The 24,300-nt window shown below is 35.6% G+C and overlaps 1 protein-coding gene across 2 annotated transcripts in view; it reads left to right on the top strand.

Moving 5' to 3' along the window:
- Window positions 1-4,394: 4,394 nt before the first annotated feature.
- The window catches only part of Ih (hyperpolarization activated cyclic nucleotide gated potassium channel Ih), a 482,830-nt gene continuing 462,924 nt past the window's right edge, over window positions 4,395-24,300 (top strand). For both annotated transcript variants that reach the window (XM_072534207.1, XM_072534206.1), the window contains exons 1-2: window positions 4,395-4,561; window positions 17,745-17,983. In XM_072534207.1, the coding sequence (XP_072390308.1) occupies window positions 4,538-4,561; window positions 17,745-17,983 (263 nt within the window). In that variant the 5' untranslated portion in view covers window positions 4,395-4,537. The remainder of the gene's footprint in view (window positions 4,562-17,744; window positions 17,984-24,300) is intronic.

Genomic DNA, 24,300 nt, shown 5'->3' with positions numbered 1-24,300 from the left:
TACAAGAAAATAAAAAATAAAAAAATATATACTTCTGATACACTGATAGTTCACCTTCAAATCTCAGAGTTGAACGTGAATACACTGACTATGTGAAACTCATGCGTGGAGTGAGGCAAGGCTGTATTTTTTCTCCTCTAATCTTCAATCTGTACTCTAAAAGAATATTTATCGAAGCTTTGCACGAAACTGAAAAAGGTATTCTACTAAATGGTTACTGGCTAAACAACATCAGATATGCAGATGACACCACAGTATTTGCGGACAACTTAGAAGACCCACAAATTCTTATGAACAAAATCACGTATTACAGTCAACAATATGGACTCAATATAAACGTTAAGAAGACAAAGCTTATGATAATTAGCAAGAAAAGGATAACAGGAGGTCAACTCTACGTCAAAAAATCCCCTGTAGAAAGAGTGACGCACTACATTTACCTCGGCATTATAATAAATGAAGAATGGACCAGCAACCAGGAGATTAGAGCACGCATCGGAAAAGCTAGATCCATCTTCAATCGGATGGGGGCCTTCAAGAGTCACAACCTCCCTCTTGATACAAAAGTAAGAAGGCTACGATGCTACGTCTTCTCTGTCCTTTTTTATGGTGTTGGATCGCGGACATTGAACCAAGATATTTGCAGAAAATTGGAAGCATTTGAGATGTGGCTATATCGGAGAATACTTAAGATCCCGTGGACTGACCGAGTCACAAATGAGAAGGTCCTCAGAAGAATAAATAAGAACCTAGAGGTACTGACCACCATCAAATCTCGAAATTTACAATTCTTCGGACATATTATGCGAAATTAATCCAGATATGCTCTCCTTCAAGCCATCATGGAAGAAAAAATATTTGGAAAACGAGGTCCAGGAAGAAGAAGAACATCTTGGTTAAAAAACCTTAGAATCTGGTTCAATACAACATATGTGCAGCTTTTCCGCGCTGCTGCAGATAAGATAAAGATTGCCGTGATGATCGCTAACATTCGTAACGGATAGGCACATCAAGAAGAAGAAGAACAAGAAACCAGAAATTAAAAGAAAACATAATACAACTTCTAACTTCTAACTCCCCTTCTTTTACTTCGCCTTTCTGAACAAGATTATTTCGCTGCTAGAGGACCGAAATCTCTTGCTCGAGATGACTTACCGACACCTAAACGGAAAGTCCCTTAAAAATAAAGGCATAAACACTACCAAAGGAATACCTATGTCGGCAAAGCGGTGATACGTCAAGTCAAGATACTAATGATCCCGACGCAACTCAAGTGGCCACCCACACTGCCAAAATCAGAATGGTCTTTCTCCATCCCGAAGGGGTGAAACATGCTGCCTTTTAAGCTTGAATAACTAGCGGGATTGGCTCGCATTATATTTCGATTTTCACACAATGTGCCTGGACCTTTTCTCGGCTATTTGGTTGTTTAATTTGGATATTATTTTAGAATTTATGCAGAATTAAAAGAGATAAGCGAAATAAAAGAAGGACAGTACCTATTTTGTAAAAGTACTCTGACAGAACACATAAACATTTAGAATATGTTTATATTTTTCCAAGATTTTAAGACGCAACTCTCAAAGTGATAAATAAAAATCTTATTAAATTGATATGATATACAAATTGGACAAAAAAAAAATGCTACAATATATCGCAATGGACTGAACACTGTATCAAAATACCGCAATAGACTGGATGTGTCAGACATAATAATTAAAACATTTTTCTGACGTTACCCGTTGACAAAGATGAAAAACAATTTCATGCTTCCCATTAAATTAACTTATCTTTATAGTTTGCCTACTAACTTATCTGTACATTTTCAAAATCAAAAGAATGGCTATTTTTTAGAGAATGTTTGGCAACGGAATTACAACAAGTGGAATTACAACATAAATCCGTAGGTCTAAACACTATGTTTGTGTGCAACAAGCCTTCTATGCAGGTATTGGTGTGTTTGCCCAATATATGTTGAATTACAGTTGTTACAATTTATGTTGTAATTCAACCACCAATTCCGCTACCAAAGCAGTATGAAAACTGCTGCTCGAATTTATTAGAAACACAGTAAAATACTGTTTTAAAAGATGCTGTAAACTTTTATCTTAGTCAACTAAACTTACCTCTGGTAATATGCCATTAAGTAGTTTGATGTGGGGGCAGATTATAAAGAATTGAGCAGTATCAGTCTAACTGTCTTCCGCTCTCTGAGGAAATAATAATTATGAATTGATAATGTCTGCTGTATTACAGATAAGACGTCAAGAATAAATAATTAAAAATCCTGGGCTATAAAACCCGAAAATAATACAAATGACCATGAAATCTAACACTCCTTAAAAAGTTACAATGGTTTAGGTTTATTGGAGACTAAAATGTTCATTCAAAACTTTAATTTTTTTATTCTCATTTTTTGTTAAGCTTCGGGATATATTATTTCCGAGAAATGACCGGTCGACACCCTTGATGAATCACACTATGTAAATGTATTCACAGTTACACCGTTATACTGTTGATTTATTGCTTACCGTTTATGACTACCAATTATTATCGCAAAATGATCATTTGTTTAATGAGTTTTATAGAACCACTATCGTCTGTATAAAGCAGACAATAGTTAAAATATGCAAATCTGGGTTAATTAGGCTCTTTTTTTCTTAAAATTTAAAATAAGCAAAATGTATGAGGTATCATCGATTTTTTTATTTGTTTGAAAGGTTTCTCGATGCCATTATATATGAAATATAACCCCGTTCAAATGTTCGTCGCGTCTTTGGATGGAAATGTCCAATTTTCTATAACCCTGGTGCATAAATCAGGTTTAATTTGACCGAGTTATGTTGGTTTTGTTGATGGTTTGTTGGTTATCTCGGTGTCCAGGTCACATCACCTCCAAGTGAGATGACCATACTCTCAAATCGCTCGTGCAGAATGTCCAAAGTAGAACGAGTGGTGGTTCACATAGCGCCGTCCTGTTGAAATCGTATGAGGACGCATGAGGTCCGACTTCATCGAAGATGGCCCGTGATTTTCTTTCAATACCTGCAACTTTACTACCTGCTAAGACATTATTTTCTAAAGCATCATTAGTAATTAGAAAACATAGAAATAGGTGAAGTGATGAGTCAACCAGACAGTTACTTTGTATTATTTTGTGGTCAAAGGAATTAATATAAAATAACAGTGATGTCAAAGGCTATTGCATACTGTTCTGTAATTTAATTTGTGTTGTATTTTATTAATATAAATGGTATGTTCAGTTAACTGTATTACTTTGCATTCTTGGTCAAAAAAACCAACCAACTATTGTATTGTACCAAATCAGACAATTCTATTTGTTGTCATACCCATTGGTGATTTGGAAAATCAGACTTAAAAATGAATAGCCAATTTGACTGATCTAGCTTCAAAAATTTGGCTGGACCACATAACAAACCAACAAATTAGGCAAAGATCAAGATTTCTCGACGCTTAAGTGCAACTGGGCAAAGCTAGTACATAAGACGGATTGTTATTTGTTTTTTTTTTTTTCGTGTTCGTGTTCTATGTGCTCTGCGATGTTGGCAATGTGGATGGTGTATGATTTATCTGGTATACTTCTTATATTCTGATTTTCAAATAAGATCATCCGAATTAATAATATTAAGAGAAAGCCAAATCTGCACTAAAACTCCAAATACCGCCAAAGATAGCAATATGTTGCATATGCTGACGACTTAACTCTATTAACAGAAGAAATGACCTCAAAAATAATGTATTTACAGCAGCAGTAGACCATTATAATATTCTTTGCTTTATGAAGAGCATTTTCAGTAACATTGTTTTAATATTTACTGTTTTTATTAATTTTTTTTTTTAAACATGAAATGAATTTAAAGTTAAATTTACTCAACAAAAATTTTATTATGCTCAAATCTGTTCAAAGTTTTTGTTCCGAAAGTAATAAATTTGCGAACAAATCCATTAAAATATATTTTAATACAGTGTAACAACTTTGAGAATACTTGACCTTCCATATTTAGCAATAACAGTTTTCTCACGCCAAAACATTGTATTATATAATATACGACTGTTTTCGTTACCTGCTCTTCCCCTCTCGCTATTTCCACGTTCCCCTCAACCATATTTTTAAATTCCGACAAATGGCGTAACAGCCAACCATGTGCTTGTCCCCTCTTATGCTAATGCCATCTCTTTTTGTTTCAGGGACGGTGGCGGTGCGGACAACAGCGCAGGCGTCGGCGTCGTCGGGGCCGTCGAAAGACGTGGAGGTGGTGGTGGAGGCGGGGGTGGTGGCGGCGGCGGTGTTTACGGGGAGAGGGGGAGACGCGCACCTAGTCTGCGCCTAGCCAACGGACGTGTAGCAGCCGCTTCGCAGTCCGAAGAAGAGATTCGAACACCGCCGCCGCATTGCCGCCTCGCCAAGGATGACTCGATTAAGATCAGCATCGAGAATACGAACACGTGCACCGATTCGCTGGTGACGGCCATCGACGACGAAACGTTGTTAATTACGGATTACCTTTCCAACGACATGAATTACAAAGGCAGCGGGAAGGTAGGTTATAGCTTCAAGTAGCGTTTCCTCTTCTTAGAGTTTGAAAAACGATCTATTAGTCCAATTAGAAATACCTTTAAATATCGTGCTTATCACGTTCTTTTATTCTAAGAATGTTAAACAAATTTTTTCAAGAAAAATCATTTTTTATCTTGTAGCTCTTAGAGATGCTGCATTTGGTATCTATGAACCCAAGACATATTGTTAGATGGTAAAAGCGCTTGTAATTTTGATGCCATTATGGTTTTATTTTATTGTTTCTTCTACGCTAATTATTCAGTTTGGCAAAGTTTATGTTGCAATAGATGTATATTAAGTATTTGTGCTTATCATCATCATTTTTTTATAACTTTAAAATAGAGCATTTCTCAAATCTTCTCCTCACTTCAATCCAATACATTGACAATGTTTGCCAGGTTGTCGCATCTATTTTCCTAGCATTCTAATCCAACATCCTTTCATTATAATTTTGGCCTACCTGCTTATTTACTTCCCCTGTTTTTGACATAAGGATTCATCTGCGAGAGTTGTTATTGTTTATTTTTATCGTACGGGAAATATACACCCACGTAGGTCTCTTCTTTTATTTCTCTTTGGCATTTTCTGTCCGAATGTGGAAATATCTTTCCCCCAACTCTTTCATATTCTTACAACTACTTTTTGGTGTCATCACTAACATGGCATTAAAAAATGGCTCAGGGCCTTATTATTCCAGTCTATGGTTTCTATTTAGCTGTCCCTTTTGTCTATCCCATGCGGATGTCCTATCCAGGTAGGTACCTTCCCCTATTTCTATTTAGTATTTTCCATATGTGAAGACATCTTCCCCCCAATTCTTTGCTATGTTTCTTAACTACTTTTTGAATATTATCAGTACATTTGATTAAAAAACTTTCAGGCCCTGTTTCCATTTTATGGTTTTGATTTAGTGGCTATTTTATATCCTAGCTACATACAAGTAACTTAGTTTGTTGACTTTCAATTTCATGTTCATCTGGAATGGAACATCGATAAGGTTTCTTTGAAATGTATTTATATTGTAAGAGTTTAATGTGAGTCTTTTGACTTTTTACTTCTCTGACATCGTAGGTACTTATATTTTGCAAATATTCATAAGATTCCATTTAATATTTTAGAAATATTTGTCTTATGTTAATGTTTTCTAAATGTTTTACCTTATTTAAATAATCACAGGAGTTTTCTTATATATTCTTCTTCTTATGCCGTCCCCATTAACGAAGGTTGACGACCACATTTCTAAAAGTTTCTCTGTCTTTTGCAACGTGGAATAATTCGTCTACAGTCATGTTTGTCCAGTCTCGAATATTTCGCAGCCATGACTTCCTCTTTCTACCTATTCCCTTTTTGCCATCGACTCTGCCCTGAATGATGACCTGCAGAAGACTATATGTATCATTCCTCAGTATGTGTTCAAGGTATGCAGTCTTGCGTACTTTTATTGTTCTTAACAATTTTTTGTCTCGACACATCTTTCTCAGCACTTCCTCATTGGTGACCCTGGTAGTCCTTGAATTCTCAACATTCTCCGGTATATCCAAAGTTCAAAGGCTTTAAGCTTTAAGCTTCTTAACTATTTGCGCTTTTAAAGTTCATGTTTCTACTCCGTAAAATAGTTGGGACCAGACGTAACATTCAACAAACCTCAGTCTCAGCGCATTATTCAGATTTTTGTCACAGAACAATTGCTTGAATTTTAAGAACGCTGTCCTTGCCATTTCTATTCGTACCCTGATCTCTTGGTCTGGATCTAATTCTGTGTTGATGTAAGCTCCCAGATATTTATATTTTGTCACTTTCTCTATTTGCTGTCCACCAAGAGTTAGTTGTTCATTATTTATTGGACTCCTTGATACTATCATAAATTGGATCTTATCTGTGTTGATGTCAAGCTCCATTTAAATGCATTCACTATTTATTGCATCTAGTAAAGTTTGTATTTCTTCTGTACTCTCAGCCATAATTACCGTGTCATCTGCAAATCTCATGGTGTTTACGATTTCTCCACCAATTCTTATTCCCTCTTTTTTTTTTCTCTCATAAGGCTTTTCTGAATATGACCTGTGAGTACACGTTGAAAAGCGTCAGAGACAAGACGCATCCTTGCCTGACCCCTCTCGCAATCGATATATTATTTGTTTGTATATCATTCACCTTTACTACTGCTTTCTGGTTTCAGTATATAGCCTTAATAAACTCAATGTCTTTTTTGTCTAAATTGATGTTTTTTAATTCATCTATTAACTTCATATGCTGCACTCGGTCAAAGAGCTTCCTAAAGTATATGAAACATACATATGCACTCTTGTTATATTCCCGACATTTCTGCAAGAGTATACCGTAAACGCAAATAATGCCTCTCTTGTACCCATACCTCCTCTGAAGCCAAACCGCGTTTGATCTATCTGCTCCTCACATTTCTTATAAATTCGGTTTTGAACAATTTTCAAGAGAATCTTTAAAGGGTATGCTTATCAATCTATAGTCATTACATGATTTGGGATTGTTGTTTTTTGGTAGAGGTAAAAATATCGATTTAAGCCATTCCTCCGGAATGTTGCCCTCTACATATATGTGGTTGAGAATTCGGGTGAGTCTCTTTATATTACCGTCACCTAAGGCTTTTAACAGTTCAACTGGAATTTGGTCAGGACACGGTGCTTTTCCTTGTTTTGAATTCTGTAAAGCATTCTTTACTTCTGAGGGTAAAATTTGTAGGTATTGTTCTTCACCTATATCTTGTTCAGTAAGTATTCCTTCATTATTATCTCTTGTTATGAGTGTTCTTCTTGGTCTGGTGTTGCCTGTAAGTTTTTTCATTTTTTTATGTAAGTTTGAGGTATGTATGTTTGTTGCTGAGTTCTTCCAGTTCCTGACATTCTTTGTTCATCCATTCCTCCTTAGCCTTTCTGATTTTATATTTGATTTTATTCTTGATGGTTTTATATTTATTTTCATTTTTATTTTTGTATTATCTTTTTTCAGTTATTAGCTCAACTATTTCCGGTGTCATCCAGTCTTTTTTAGTCGTTTTCTCTTCTTCGCCTAGGGCCTCTTTTCCTGCTTTTAGTATGGCTTTTTTAATATCTGCCCATTCTACGCTTCCTTCAGTTAATTTATTTATCTCTGCATTTAGTTGCTGTTGGCGGTTGTCGTCTTTTAGATTTTTGATGTTTATTTTGGTGGTTTTAACTTTTTTCTCCCGTTTTCTGAGTTTAATGTTGACGTTTGCTACATAATAGATTTTCTTATATACTGGGGCGAAAGGCCCCAGGTTCGTCCGACTGTTCGTCGACACTACTCGTAGGCAATATATGCTCTTTTAGCTCTACCATCTAAGTGTGAGTTCTATATTAACTTCCTGTCAAGGATAATACCAAGGTACTTTACCTCATCAGAATAATTTAGACTGTAGTTTAGAATCCTTGGGGGTATTAAGCCCGTGATTCTTCTTTTCCTGGTAAAGAGGACCATCTCTGTTTTCTTTGGATTTATAGATAGTGAGTGTTCCTTGCACCATGTTTCTATTAGTCGGATAGCAACTTGTAATCTCTCACATAGTGTGTTCTCAAGCTTACCGCTTTGCAGGACAGCAATATTGGCTACAGACAGGCTATTGTGTAGAAACCGTTGCTGCTGAGTTGGTAAACCAGGGTATCTAGAACTATGTTCCAGAGGAGTGATGATAGCACCCCTCCCTGTGGACACCCCCTCGTAACCATGCCTCTAACAGAAATGTCTTCTACATTTATGCTTATTGCTGTATTAGAGAGCATACTGAATATCTATTCGCTTACGCCCAGGGGAACATTCCTGACGTTGAGCTGTTGGATGATGCTTGGGAATGTGGTTTTATCAAACGCTCCCTCAATGTCTATGAATATACCTGGGGTGGATTCTTTATTATCCAGCGATCATTCAATTCTTTCCACTACATGACGCAGTGCAGAATCGGTAGATCTTCCCGAAGTATATGCATGCACGTCATCAAGTAACATCATTGTCTGTTTAAAGAAACCTTTTTTTCTAATCATAATATGTTCTTTGACAATATCCTACAAAAATCAGATGTAAAGGCATAACTTTGATTATTTGGTAAATCTACATTCTCGTCACAAGAAGAAATTAAACAAAAAGCATTACAAAATCTTTGTCAATAAATTTACTCTTTTAATACCTACGGTATATTCCATACTATTGGAATAAATTATTAAAACTAAAACTTGTACATGACGATGTATTAAAATATATCCCCGCTTACCTGGTCCGCGAGTAATAAAGTTATCAGAATTTAATCCCAAACCTACCATGGTACAACTATTATAAAACCTTGTTTTCTTTCCATTTAAAACGTTTATAAAAGCTTATGTTTTATTGTAAGGATTCCACAAAGCTAGCAAGAGGAACACAAAAGAAGTAACTGTGCTCCCGTAGTATATTTTTCTTAAATTTGTGGTAAAAGCTATATTATTACACTCGACGTTTCTTATAATTTATTCATTTGTACAAGTCCAATATAATACCAAACGTTATTGTACTTTTCTAATCTAAAAGTTCAAAGGCGAGTTACTTTCTTTACTACTTCGGTACATTTTTATTGTTTCAATTTTATGTTTATTGAGAATATCTACACTGTAGCTTCCGGTAAAGTAATTTTATTGCTTGTATTCTCCTTTTCAAGGCTTCCAACTTTACATTGAGTATATACTGCACTCTGAAATTTATTACGGTCCGTTGTATGGACTGCCTATGTACCTTATTAGGGGGAATGGGGCCCAAACGAGTCAGCAAGGTATTTAAAAACTATTTTAAATATTTTTGATACGTTGATTTCAAAAATGTCTTTTTTTTTCGTATCTTTTTTTTAAATCGGTTGTAATCTCTTCTACTACTAATAATAAGAAAAAAGTAAAATTTTTCAAAATAAATAAGGTAAGTGAGCTGAATATTGCCATGCTAAGACTTATTATTTTTTATTAAATACAAATTTATTTGAAATAACCTGTAAATTTATTAAACAAGTAACAAACATGTTTATAGTCTAATTTCTAAACAATTATAAAAATAAAACAATCAAAAAAATGTATATTCTTCTTTTTTTTTAACAATTGCCAATACTTAGAAATGGCAAATGGCAATATTTGGAACCTATACCCTTAATATTGCCACAGTACTGGCAATAAAAGAAACAGGTATTTTGTTAATAAAAATAAGTAATAATATTGAACCTTAACATTTAAAAAACTAATGTGAGACATTTACTATTTTTGAGAAGAATTGGGGCATATGAATTTATCCTTATCATGTTTATTAAGACCCACACACTCTTCATGTACGTATTGGCCACATGCAAGACATAATCTCATGTCAGCCTGGCGGTCTTCATTACATACATGACAGAACCATGATTCACTACTTTTTAGATTCTTGTTTATTTTCTTTTCTTTATATTCTTTGTTCAGATTGTCTTGTTCTTTTTGATGTTTGTTTATTTGTTTTTCTTCCTATTCTTTGTTTCTGTCTTTTGATTTTTCTTGTTGTTTGGAAGGTTCTTTGTTACTTTTACCTTTGGGTGGTTTTTTATCGCTGTGGAAAATAAATCCTTCTTAACTTCTTAAGCTTTGCTATTAATTACTGTTTTTCGCTTTGTAGCAGTTATCTTGATTAGGGTCGAAATTAGTAAGCCCATACCTTTAAAAGAAGTGTCTGGTTCTGGAACTTTTTCGGGAGCGAATAGTACCATATTTTCATCTTCGCTGTTTAAATCATCAGATGTACTATCATGAGTACTGAAATGTGATTCAGAATGAGATGACTCGCTATATAAACGAAGACGTTTTGTTGATTTTTTTTATTACTTATTCCACTTGTGCAGGGACCGTTTTCATGAACTGTAGTAGTTAATGGCTTATTTGCGTTGTTATCGTCGACGTCTAGTGGTTCTAACACATTTTCTTCAATATGCGTTGTAAGACTGGGTGCAAATGCTGATTCAGGTATGATGTCTGGGTTAAAAGGAAATATTCCAGTTGCTTTGAACCCAGAGATGATGTTAGCTGGTGTTATCGCTTTTAACCAAACTTTACTAAATATTTCACCAAATCGCATTTTGGTTAAATTTTTCCCAGGTTGAGTTATCAAAAAATTTAAAACTTCCTGATCCCAAAAAGACTCATAACTTTTGAAGACTGCTTTATCCATAGGCTACAGTTCATGCGTAGTGTTACTTGGAAGACAATATAAAGTAACACCATAATTTTTTGCAGCTTCAACAATACTTATGTCCAGATGCGATTTTGCACCATCGAATATCAGGAGTGTGGGTTCTGTATTCTTATACTTTGCAAAATGTCGCAAAATGTCATGAAATAAACGTCTCATTTGTCATGCTCCCTTTGTGTGTCATCATTACAGGTGATCCTGGAGGTAGATGATCATTCCATTCAGGCTTCAATCTCTTTCCTTTGAAAATAATGAACGGTGGGATGGCTTGCCCCAGGGCATTTCCACAACCCACAATACTCAACATTTTCACCGTGTTCAGGCGCTGTCAAGTGGATACGTTTAGCACCTTTCTTGGCCAATACGGTTTGCTGTTTATGGATCGTTAAAAGGCAACCTTTCTCGTCCATATTGTACATGTTTCCAGGTTTATCAAATAATTCCAATTTAATGAATACTTCCTCCAATTTCTTAAAATAATCCTTTACAATAAATGGATTCATTTGCTGTGCTCTTGCTTTTTCTCGTTCAAAACTTAAAACACTTTTCCTTCCAAGTCGTTTAACCGAATTTTGGCTGCGATAATGTAGTCCAAGTGTTGTTGGAGGTATTTCATATCGTAATGAAGCTTAGCTTATACTGCTTCCAGCTCTTATTGCTTCTAACGCTGCAACGAGCTTCGCCTCAGACCACAGGGCTCTCTTTCTATTCGGCATTCTGTTGGCATGGCAATATTTGGCGCACTTACCTTTTTTATTTTAATTTATTTAAATGTTTAAACAAACTACTCAGTTAAGTAAGCAATTAACAAATTAACTAAATGAATTACTATAATCTATACCACAAAGTATCCCAAATTAAAAAAATCACTTTTCGTTGGTTAGAACCGGAGATATTGAGACTTTTATAAATTTGAATTTATGAATTCAGTTTTTAAAATAGTAAAATCGCTTTACTTTTAAACATTTTGTCTTTGGCGTATCATGAACAGCACTTAAGGGAATCATTTTTAGTTTTTTTTTGTCTAAAGAACCCCGGAACTCTTCTTATATAAAAGTGGTTTCAGTTAAATTGCCGTCACCTTGCAGAAAGTCGCTTTGGCCATACTGATCCTTGCGTCGAGACTCAGAAATTAATTTTTTTTAAGTTACAGGTTACTAAATTGTCAGCTTGTAGTCCTTTTGAATAATACATATTTATATATTTATAAAATATACAGAGTTCTCGTAAATACGTGCAACTAACTTCAGGCTGTGATTCCGCATAAAAAAATAATGACAGTTTGCTATATAAACGTATGCTTGCAAATGCTTTCTTTTCCGAGATACGGGGTGTTGAAATTTTTCTTACAAACTTACGATTTTTATATTGCCTTGAAACTGGTTGAGATATGCAAATGCAATTTGGTGAGTTTTAAGAGTTGATTATTGCGCATTTTTTGACATACAATTAAAAATTTAATATTCATCATTGGCGCGCATATGGGTTATGGTCTCAATTTTTTTAAAGAAAAAAATGGTACGCCACTAAATCATTTTAAATTTTTTTTCTTTTTTTATATGAGGCGCCGTTTCATTATATAAAAAAATAAAACTTCTTAAAGCATACTTTTCATTACTTTAATACATGCTCAAGCACTATCTAATACAATAACATTAATCCAGAACAATAACAGAAAGTAACACTATTATAATATAATTTTAAATAGGCGCACAGCTACAAAAAATCTTCAAAATGAATTAGCTGAAACGTGACATAAGATGCAACTCTTGGCCTCATTGGTTGACGTATTCGCAGTGGCGCACCCAGAATTTGTCTTAGGGGGGGGGTGTTGAAAATTTTTTATGCTACCTCCATTTTGAGTCCCTAAAATTTGGGTTTTAGTTTAATTTAAAGTACTAAAGATAGCAGTGCCAAAGATTCAGGTATCTATTATTCTGCCTACCAACCAAAACCACCCTCTCTTACTTGTGCGCCGTTGACTGTCGCACGTACCATACCCCGAAAGTGGGGTGGCCACTGTAAGGCTGACGACATTTTTGGAACACTCCCTTCTCTTATCTAGATCTTATCTATTGTTCTGAAGCTATTTTCTTGTGGCATTTTAAAATAATAACTATTTTAATGGGAATAAGCCACAATTGAAGGTTAAAATAAGGTTATTGACGTTTGACATTAATCCAACTTGTAAATAAAATACATTTTGAAGTCGGCTATCGCCGTATTCTTGTTCTCCTCCGCCAATCCTCCCGGTCCAAGGCATGCTCCTCCTCCAAACCTCTTGATTCCATCGCTCTTCTAATTCCTTCATTCCATGAGCGTCAAAGTCTACCTCTTTTTTTTTTCTTCCAGGAGGCTTCCGTTTGTGAGGTTTTTGGGGCCAACGTTCGTCAGGCATTCTCAATAGATGTCCAAACCATTTTCAACCTCTTCTTTCTATTCTGTCAATGACCGTTTCTGTAGCATTCATGATATTTCTTATAGATTCGTTGGTCTTCCTGTCCTGCTTTGATGTTCTAGCACTTCTTTTCAAATAATCCATTTCAACTGCCAACAATCTTCTCTTCAGGTCTGCATTAATTGTCCATACTTCAGAGCTATAACAAAGAATTGATTCAACCATGGTTTGCCCTATTCTTTTTTTGTTCCTTTTGGAAATGTTGTGATCCCACCATAAGGAGTTCAGACATCCTACAATTTTACGTCCCTGATTAATTCGTGTTTAATTTCGGTTTCTTCCAAGTCGTTCTTAGCAATGAGTGGACCTAAATATTTAAATTTTTCCACTTGTTTGATTTCCACGTCTTTGTCTATCAACGCTTCAAACCTTGCATCTGAATTGATAACTAAGTAAATATTCTGTTTTCTTCATGCTGACTTGTAACCCCCATTTCAAATATTCTCACTATAGACTCTTTATCATAAATTCTAGATCAAAAGAATCTTGAGCTAGGATGACTTGGTCATCCGCAAAGTTCAGGGAGAACAGTACGTCATTTCCTATGGGGATTCCCATTCCCTGGCAGTGGTTTTTCCAATTTTGGAGGGCTGCCTCAATATATAAATTAAACAGTAAGGGTGACATATTGCATCCTTATTTTAGTCCTTTAGTTACTTTTATTAGCTCTGATAGTCTAATATATGTATAATTCTGTGTTTATTCCTAAAAGGTATGGACTAATGTCGAGTTGTTGTTAAGCTTGCCACAATTTAAGTCTTGGAACTGTATTATACGCCTTTTCTAGGTCGATGAAGGCTACTTGATGAAGGTCGATGTACTTCGGTACCAACCGCTATTCTTTGTTCTATTAATTGTTGGAGTATAAACAAGTTATCAGTGCAAGATCAAAGATCAAAAATTCAAACGTCATTAAACTTATTTTAACTTATAATTGCAACTTATTCCCATTAAAATAGTAATTAGATCTTATCTCTACTGTTAGCCCGGTTGGTGTTTCTCTTCTTCTTCTTTCTTTTTAATGACTGCTTAAATGTAATTGTGAACACTATTCCATCCCTCCGTATTTCCCGTCATCTTCACGATGATCTCTCTTACAGTCACAGGGTTCATACCTATTTCTTTATACATTCTGTTTCTCTCCACTGTACATCTATTACACTCCAGCATTGTGTGAGTAACAATGTCGGAATATTCGCAGTATAGGCATTTATGTGTATCTGTCTTTCTGAACCTATGAAGATACGCCCTAAAACAGACAATCTACCCAGTCCTTTAGGCTCGGGATAAGCATCTTTGTCCACTCAGCAACATATTCCTTGTTGTTTCACTCTTCTTGCCATCTTTCCATTGATCTTTCCCTTTCTTCCTTTTTTTTTATAGCTGTTGTCAAATGCTTTCTTCTCCCATAGAGATGTCTCTTTTCTACTGCTCTAACACATGCAGAGGAACACAACCAGTGATAGTCCACAAGGCCGCCGCAGATACAGTCCTGTAGGCGCATGCTACTCGCAACAGACTCGTTCTGTCTACTTTTTCATAAGCTTAATATTAGCTATCTATATCTAAATATAATAAAAAATATTATTAATTATTGTGTATTTATCCAATAATTATTGTGTTCTACATATGTAAAATGGTAATTTAATTATTCAATCAGCGTTTTGGATTTTTTGTATTGTGTGTGAAAGACAAGTTACATTTTCCTACTATTCTTTATATACTGTTTACTTTATATGCCCTGGGGGGGGGGTTTAACCCCCAAAACCCCCCCCCCTGGGTGCGCCACAGCGTATTCGTGCCAATATTCTTAGTGCTTTTTATCTTATTTGCTCATGTAAAAGTGTTTTAGTTAAATTGACTGACTATATAGATTTAGTTTTGGTCAAGCTGTACCAAAATATCTGTTTTAAGTTCATTTTTCAAAATCATGAATTTGGAAACGTACGGTCCCACACATTCAATATACGGCATCTGAATGTCAGTAAACACGAATATGGTATCGGAATGATATTTCTTAATGTTTTTTTTTTTAACAAAGTGGGATGTCCTGGACAGGATATTTACGTGGATATTCTGGTGGAATATCTCGGTACATATGTTTCCGAGAGAAAATGGACTAAAAACCGACATTTTGAAGCTGTATAACTCAAAGATAATTAATTCCTGAGCCTTGTAGCAATAAGAACTTTTATTCAGCATGACCGAAACTTAGTGGTGGATCTAGATGTTTGCCTTGGGAGGGGAACTTCCAACTTAAGGGGGCCGAAACTTCCAATGAAACTCAAAAGACATAAAAAAGATAATCTCAAACTATATAAAAAAAACATAAATAATCGGTTTTCTTTATTTTCAACTTTTCCATTTTCCCTCCTCGTGTATATGCTACTGCTGCAGCTATGTCTTGGCAAAATTTCAGCTAATTTAACTAAAACCACTTTTACTTAAGTAAATTAGAAATTATTTTTCTTCTTGATGTGCCAATCCGTTACGAGTGTTGGCGAACATCATCGCAATCTTTATCTTATCTACAGCAGCGCGAAAAAGCTGCACAGATGTGGTATTGAACTAGATTCTGAGGTTCTTTAACCAAGATGTTCTTCTTCTTCCTAGACCTTGTTTTCCAAATATTTTTCCTTGCAGGATGGCTTGAAGAAGAGCATATCTGGATCCATTTCGCATAATATGTCCGAAGAATTGTAACTTTCGGGATTTGATGATGGTCAGACTCAGTCAGTCCACGGGAACTTAAGTATTTTCCGATATAGCCTCATCTCAAATGCTTCCAGTTTTCTGTACATATCTTCGTTTAAGGTCCACGATTCAACACCATAAAAAAGGACATAGAAGACATAGCATCGCAGCATTCTTACTTTTGTATCAAGAGAGAGGTTTTGCCTCTTGAAGGTGGATCTAACCCATCCGATTGAAGGTGGATCTAGCTTTTCCGATGCGTGCTCTAATCTCCTGGTTGTTGGTCCATTCTTCATTTATTATGGTGCCGAGGTAGTTGTAGTGCGTCACTCTTTCTACAGGGGATTGGTTGACGGAGAGTTGACCTTCTGTTATCCTTTTCTTGCTGATTATCATAAGCTTCGTCTTCTTAACGTTTATATTGAGTCCATATGGTTGACTGTAATACGTGATTTTGTTCATAAGAACTTGTAGGTCTTCTAAGTTGTCCGCAAATACTATGGTGTCATGTACATATCTGATGTTGTTTCAGTTTCGTGCAAAGCTTCGATAAATATTCTTTTAGAGTACAGATTGAATATTAGAGGAGACAAAATACAGCCTTGCCTCACTCCACGCATGATTTTCACATATTCAGTGTATTCATCTTCAACTCTGAGATTTGTTGTCTGATTCCAGTAAAGATTTCTAGTTATTTTCAGATCTTGGTTGTTAATTCCTGCTTCTTTTAGTATTTGCATCATCTTGGCGTACTGTACTTGATCAAACGCTTTCTCGTAATCAATCAGACATGCGTATACGTTGCAGTTGAAGTCTCTGCATCTCTGGAATAAGACTTGTACTGAGAACAAGGCCTCTCTACCAACCTAGTATACCTAGTACCAACAGCATTTGTGAACCCGAACTGGTTGGGGGAAATTTGACTTTCACACAGCTTGTAGATTCTCTTATGAATTATCTTTAGGAACAATTTTAGGAAATGACTCATGAGACTTATAGTACGGTAACCTTTTGGCGAAATAAGAAGAAATAAGAAATATACCAGGAATATTTGTACGACTACGACAGCGAATGAGGCTAAAAGTTACATCTTGTGTCATGTTTCAGGGAGCTCACTTTGAACATTTCCGTTTCTGAACCCAAACTGACTATCATCTATTCCTTCTTCTAGTTTTTTATTTATACGACCATGTATTATTTTCAAGAATAATTTAAGAATGTGACTTATTAGTGATATTGTTCTGTATTCACTTCAATAGTTAGCGTTTGTATTTTTAGGGATAGCACAAAAGGTGGAGAGTAACCATTGTTTCGGTATGTGTCCTGTTAAGTACATAGCACTATACAAAAGATCCGATTATGAAAGAAATAAAGTCGAAATAAATTCTATAGGTATGCTAAATGTTACAAAACACTAATCCAGTATTTACAGACGAAATTGAGTATAACTGTCTCCTACTTTATCCTTCCTCTAATACTTACTTTAGTTGTACTCTAATAGTACTCTAATTGGTACTAATAATTTGATTCGTGATTCTTTATATTTCTAACAACATTTTGGCGTTGACTGTGCCCTAATCACCTTAACCTATACTCTCTTATTTTAGCATCAATTGTTGCCATACCTAGTCTTCCTAGTAAATTCTTAATTTTTTTTTTAGTTCCATTGTCAACAAACTGCATTACGCAAATCACCTTGCTCGTTTACAAAGTGCTAAATAAGCTTTATAATTTACTTTTATTTTTAAATTTTTTAGAAAAGTACAACGTCAGTGACGTTTTTGTTTACAGGTGCACTTCGACGATGTGTCCCTTTACGGCACTCCGAAAGAGGAGCCCGGACCCACACCACTGGGCTCCGCAGAAGCGGGCAAACAAAGTTTTATCAAGAACCAACTGCAGGCCCTCTTTCAACCCACCGACAACAAGTTAGCTATGAAATTGTTCGGCTCAAAAAAGGCTTTAATGAAGGAACGGATCAGGCAAAAGGCTGCAGGTCATTGGGTCATACATCCTTGTTCCAGTTTTCGGTAAGTAACATTAACCATATAATTATTATATAGTGCTATTTTTTACACAAATTGTATATTCACTTACATTATTTAGAAGATCTTCTTCTAGAAAGTTCTTCCTACTGTTTCGTACCCTTACCTTAATCTCCGAGGAATCATTTTTTACATTTGAAAAGGCGAAACCAATAAAAATGGTAGTTTTAAAATCCTGAAGACTAAAATTTATACTCAAATTATGATTTTCCTAAAAAATATTTATATGAATGACATACATTAATGATACATTTTTATTAACAAATATATTTTACGCCATCCATGGCCTTTAAACATCTGATGTCTCAATCGTATCAGAACCAATGAAAAGTTCCAAGTTTAAAGCTCCACAATTATTCGTGACAAATGACTGGCAAATGACAAAATGTCTAAAAAAGAAGCTACTGTCAGTGAAAATGGGATTTTGGAGATGTCATTGTATGATAACACTTCAAGACAAAATAAGAAATTACCGGATACGGAAAAGAATGGGTATTAAGACAACAATAATAATAGACAGGTAGCTAAAAAAAAATGATAAAGTGTATTGTGCACAGAAGAAGAAGAGGATGCCATAAAATATAAGGGAGGAGAGAATTAGATCATGATCTAAAAACATCTACAGGATGATAACTTCTTCTTCCTCTTTATAAGCAATTCTGCTTGTTCATTGGCGCATTAATTCCGCTATGGAAGGTTGTCAATTCATCTTTTGTGCGGTCGCCGATACTTCTTCTGCCGATTGGTGACATATCTCTTATTATTTTGACGTCACGGGTCTTTTCCATTCCGCTTATGTGGTTATTCCATTCTTTTTTTCTATTTTGTTTCCATTCATTTATATACTGTAAGTTACATTTTTTTCTAATGTCTTCACTTCTATTTCGATCTCTCAGCGTATTTCCTATAATTCTTCTTAGTACTCTCATCTCTGCCGTTTCCAGTAGCCTTTTCATTGTGGCTGTGTCGGGTCTTGTTTCTGAGACATATGTCATTATTAGTCTTACACTGGCTTTATAAATTCTTGACTTCATCTTAGTGTTAATGTGTCTGTTTTACCATATAGTGTTATTGAGGCATCCTGCCCGTCTATTTGCTCTTTGTACTTCATCTCTCACTTCTTTGTCTAGGTCTCCATAGCTAAACAGTGTAATTCCTAGGTATTTTATTTCCATTAGTTGTTTAATACTGATGCCATCAATTTCTATTATACATCTGGTGGGTTCTTTGCTGACTACTATTGTTTGAGTTTTCTGAGATGAGATTGTCATATTAAATTCTTGTGCTCGTATGGTAAATATGTGGACCAGTCTTTGTAGACTATCTTCATCTTGGCGTATTTCAGTCTTACCCATTTGAAAGATATATCTGTGAAAGGATCGATTTTTAATCCTAACTCCGTAAAATATTTTTTTTGTACCATTTTTGCTGTAGTATTCCACATTGACTTTACAGACAACCCTTTATAGTCTTCGTCATTGCCTTTTTTCATGTTAAAAGCACAATCCTCGAGAATTTTTGCTAGTTCCGTTATATTAGTACATCTTTCAGTTTACCAGATACCTTCGTGATGGATCTGTTATAATTTTGTCGTATTAATATATTTTAGCTTAATTAGTTGGGTTTAGGTTAGGTTAGATTAGGTTGGCATCAGAAGACTGTTTGACTTAACCAGCCCTTCCATCCTGATCTCTTGTGTGACAGAGGAGTGGTTTTTAGTTGGACGCCGACCGTCTCGGAGTAGTGACGGGACAAACCGTCAAAGGTCTAAATCCCTCGGGCATCTCGTCCTGGAACAGCTTTGTTAGGTTATTAGGAACCCAACACTACCTGTGTGAATCACAGGTGTCTGTATGCAGATTTTTTTTCTTCACTTTAAAAATGTAAAAAAAAAGATTAGATTGGGTTAGGTTACTTTTTGAAGGACTGAAAGTACCAGTCAGAACTGTATTTTATATAATATGGAGTATTCCACATTTTAATAACGGTATAGAAGAAGGAACCCGCACAGAATATAAATAATGTATATTATAATGACCTACGCCCGTATAGCATCGGTGTATCTTGCTCCGTAGGAGCAAGCTTGCAAGACTCTCACTAATTTTGTCTTAATAAGTTTTGTTTAGGTTAGGTTGGGTTAGGAAAGGTTAATTTCCCTTAATGTCCGCCCGTAGGACGTAGGTAGGTCATCTCACAGCCCAGGAAGGAAACTCAAATATTTTATCTTAATAATATACACCAATTAATATATTTTATCTAAATTCGATGTGTTTAGGTTAGGTTAGGTTATGTTGGTTAGGTTGTATTAGGTAAGGAGCAAACTTGCAAGACTCTCACTAATATATGTTATCTTAATTAGTTTTGTTTAGGTTAGGTTGGATTAAGACAGGTTGGGTTCCCTGTCTGGGCTGTGGGATCACCTAACGCTGCCCGTTTCAGCAAGTATTTTTCGACTTAAATCATAGACGTTTCTTCTTTGTCAAGAATTTTCCATCCACTCCTGAATGTAGGTCTCTCCCAATTGCTTCCATCTTTCTTTATCTTGCGCCAATCTAATCCACTGTTTGCCTGCTACTGCTCTTATGTCATCTACTTATCTTTTTTGAGATGTTTCCATGCCTCTTGTTGTCGTCCTTGGTCTCCATTCTAGAATTCTCCGTGTCCACCTGTTGTCATTATATCGGGCTACGTGACCTGCATAGACGCTTAGCTTGGCATTATTCAATCATTATGTCATAATTGTTATTAAAACATTTACGGAGATCTTAAACATATTTATTTTCTTCGGTTTGTACTCTTATTTAATATATATATTCAGGGATTCTACAGTATTCACTGCCTTCCCACGCTCAACCGTTTCCATCTCTCTCTGCTGTCTGATTGTTCATCGTTTAGGCCTCTCTTATTCATGTCGTCTTCTACTTCGTTTCTCCAGGATCTTCGGGATTTTCAGCCCCATATGCCATAATACTTTGCACTAATGTTTTATAAATCTGTGTTTTTGTCTTCATATTTAGGTGTCTATCCCACCATACTAAGTTAAGTTGCTGCTGTTCTTGTTTGTCCTAATCTTTGTGTAATTTCTTCCTCTGTTGTTGCCTTTTTCGTGATTATAAACCCCAAGTATTTGAATTTATCCTTTCCTTTGATTGTTACGTTGTCATCAATCTGTAGATCTTCTATGTCTTCTTCACTTGTAGATAGGTACTCTATTTTCGCGAGCTTAATATCTAGGCCATCCTTAGTATATTCTTCTTGTAGTTTCTTCATCATGTAACTGAGGTCGTCTTGGTCTTGTGGAATCACTACTTGATCGTCTGCAAAGCTTAACGTACATAGGTATTCGTTCCGTACCGGTACTCCCATGTCTTCGCATTTTTTTTTCCATGTAGTCAAGGCTTTCTCTAAATATATTTTGAATTCTCTCTCTCACTCTTATTTAAATAAGCAATAAAAAATTTCAATAAAGAAGTAAAAATAGAAATTTAAAACAGAATAATCTCCAATTCCGTGTTCATATTACAAGAAAATTTTTGTATACAACTCTCTGTGGCAAGTTGATTTGATTTCGTGCCATTTCCTTTTCACATACGACTTCCCTTTGGTATTTCAAACTTACGTAGTAATTCATTCTACATCAAATTTAAAGCGAAATTCAATTATTTTCACGGATAAAGGTTGAATGCGAGACACTGCACTATATTGAATCTAACATAATTATAAATCCAGAGCATTTCTAACCGGTCCAGCATGCCGTAAATTTGAATATTTTATGCAGAAAAGCGGATTCGCGGTATTTTCCTCTTCATTTATACATTCACATTCACGGCGGTTTTTGTGGGCCAAGGTAACCTCAGTTCAAGGGCGGCGCAAACTACTTCTGTCTGGCGGTTACACGTAGCTATATCATATATTTTTATTACTCTTTTTCAAGGGTTAAACCTCTAAAGCATGTTCATAGTCATAAAGCGGTCAGAGCGTATGTACTAATAAAAACGGAACTAAGTTTGTAGTAATACTATACTCGATGGAAAATAAGTTTGTTAAATATTAATGAACAATTACTCGTATAGTGAGGTAGCCTATTTATTTATTTATAAGCTGTGCATTTCTAAAGAAATTGTAGCTGTTCCAACGAACTTTCCAAGTCCGTTTGCCGTGGTAACTTAGCTTACTGATTTTTCCTTTTGTTACATCTGCTTGCAGGTCCTGACAATTTCTAGGCTTTTTAACAATTTGCTTCTAGTAGTGTCTCCAGTCTTTGTCCAGTTCTTTATTTACACTGTTTTTAAATCTCATTTAACTTGGTACTGCTGCCTTATATTGGGTCTCCCTTTTTTAATTCTTCTTCTGGTGTTCACTCCCTTAATATTCTTTTAGGTACATTTTTTGCTTTTCCAAATATATGTCCGTACCACCTTTCTTTTTGTCTTTTATGAGAAGGGGTGGTATAAATGTTCTATCTAAACATACCTCGATCCGAGAAGGTGAGAAGAACCACCTTCCATCCTCGGTTATGCAGGATTCGATACCGCAGATCGCAGAGATTGTTCGGACACTATCGCCGTCAATGTTAGAGACCTACCTGTTAAAAACACCCTCCTCAACCGTGAATTATCGGCCGGACCGCCCTGATTGGGACGCAACGTTGGCCACGTCATTCACTCGATCTCTAATCCACGCACAACCAACCACCACTCTTTTTTATACCACAACTTTCCTCTCTGACATATAGTCCGAGACCAAATTCATTAAGTACCTCCTACACTTTCTCTTTCGTTAAGCCTTTATTACCTCTTTCGATTTTAATGTGTTAACTGACAGCCCACCTGACTCTTCAATGACTGTATCTATTCCTCCTCTTAGAAGTCTCTTTTATAATTTACCTATGCAAGACAGAAGGCAAATGGTCGATACTTATCTTCCCCCTTTGGGAGTAGCACGAGCCTCGAGATTTTCCAATTTGCCGGAAATCGTTGAATTTTAAACAGTGCATTCATGTGTTCCCAAAGCTACGTCGGCTCCATACTGCCAATGCGTTTCACCGCTTCTGGTATCTCGTTGAGTCCCAGAGCCTTTCATGTCTTTAGGGCACTTAACGCCTTCGTTGAGTTCGTCTATGGTAAAAGATACAACTAGCTTAGCTTCGGCGTCACTCTGTTCTCCAGTAACCTCAAGCTTCCTGTCCAGTGGCATCTCATACAGAGGGTACAGTTTGAACTGAACCATTAAGATTTTGCACCTCTGACCCCAAATCTCCTCATTTAACTTGTCACACAATTCTCTCCAGTGCCTCTTCTTCTCAGCTTGGATCTTTCTGTTCAACCCTATCTTTTGCGCATTTGATATCATATCCATTCTGCTAGTTTCGGTTACTTCTCCTCTACCTCTTGTCCTTGTAGTCCGTCTTTTGATGACAATACATTCCTTCCCCTTCTTGGCGATCTCTTCGCACCACCAATAAGGTCTTTTTTATTTTTTCATCTACCCTGTTCATGCAATTCCTCATAGTTTCTCTTATCATTTATTCGAGTCTTTCTGTCGATTGCGGTTGGCATCTTCTCCTCTGTATCACCTATAGAGTACTCATAAATGTCCATAACACCCAATCCCCTCTGATTTTATTGTTGTTATAATTAAATGAATTAAAAAGAAAAGTATTTAAAATTGTGTAAAATATTAAGTTCCTTGCTGAGTGCTTTCGGCTTAAAAAGCCATCTTCGGAGCTATGGTCAAAATTTATAAAGTACCACTACAAAAGAGGGATCGCATTTTTCAAAAAATATTTTTTCTTCAAAAGTTTAAAACTTTGATAGTTTCCAAAAAAACATAAAAAATACAGCACATTAAAATATACTTAATAGCAGCATCATTATATCGGCACCCGAACATCCAATGATTAATATCGTCAGTGTTACCAATAAAATCGCAATGTTCCGTTTCACTTAAATTAAATCTATGAAGAGAGGCTTTTACATTAGCATCATTAACAAGGCATCTAACAAACATTGAATATACTCTTCTATTGGGATGACTTCTTGTAGCAAAAGGCGCAGTAGATAAAACAGGGTGAATTTTTGTATAAAAGTTGTTACTTCTGTAACAGAAAGCATTCTATTCAATTTCCCAAATTTCTTTTAATTCTTGTTTATGCAGCAAGACTAAATCACTTCTATTGAGCCAACTAATTTTTTATCCTTTTGAAGCCGCTTTTTTAGCAAAATAATCTGCTTTGGTGCTACCCGAGATACCAGCATGTCCCTTTACCAAAATGAAAGAGACTGAATTATTTCTTTTAAGTA

The sequence above is a fragment of the Diabrotica undecimpunctata genome, chromosome 6 (assembly GCF_040954645.1).
Source record: "Diabrotica undecimpunctata isolate CICGRU chromosome 6, icDiaUnde3, whole genome shotgun sequence".
Taxonomy (NCBI): Eukaryota; Metazoa; Arthropoda; class Insecta; order Coleoptera; family Chrysomelidae; genus Diabrotica; species Diabrotica undecimpunctata.
The sequence above is the reverse complement of the archived record's forward strand: the minus strand, read 5'-3'. Positions and strand labels throughout refer to the sequence as shown.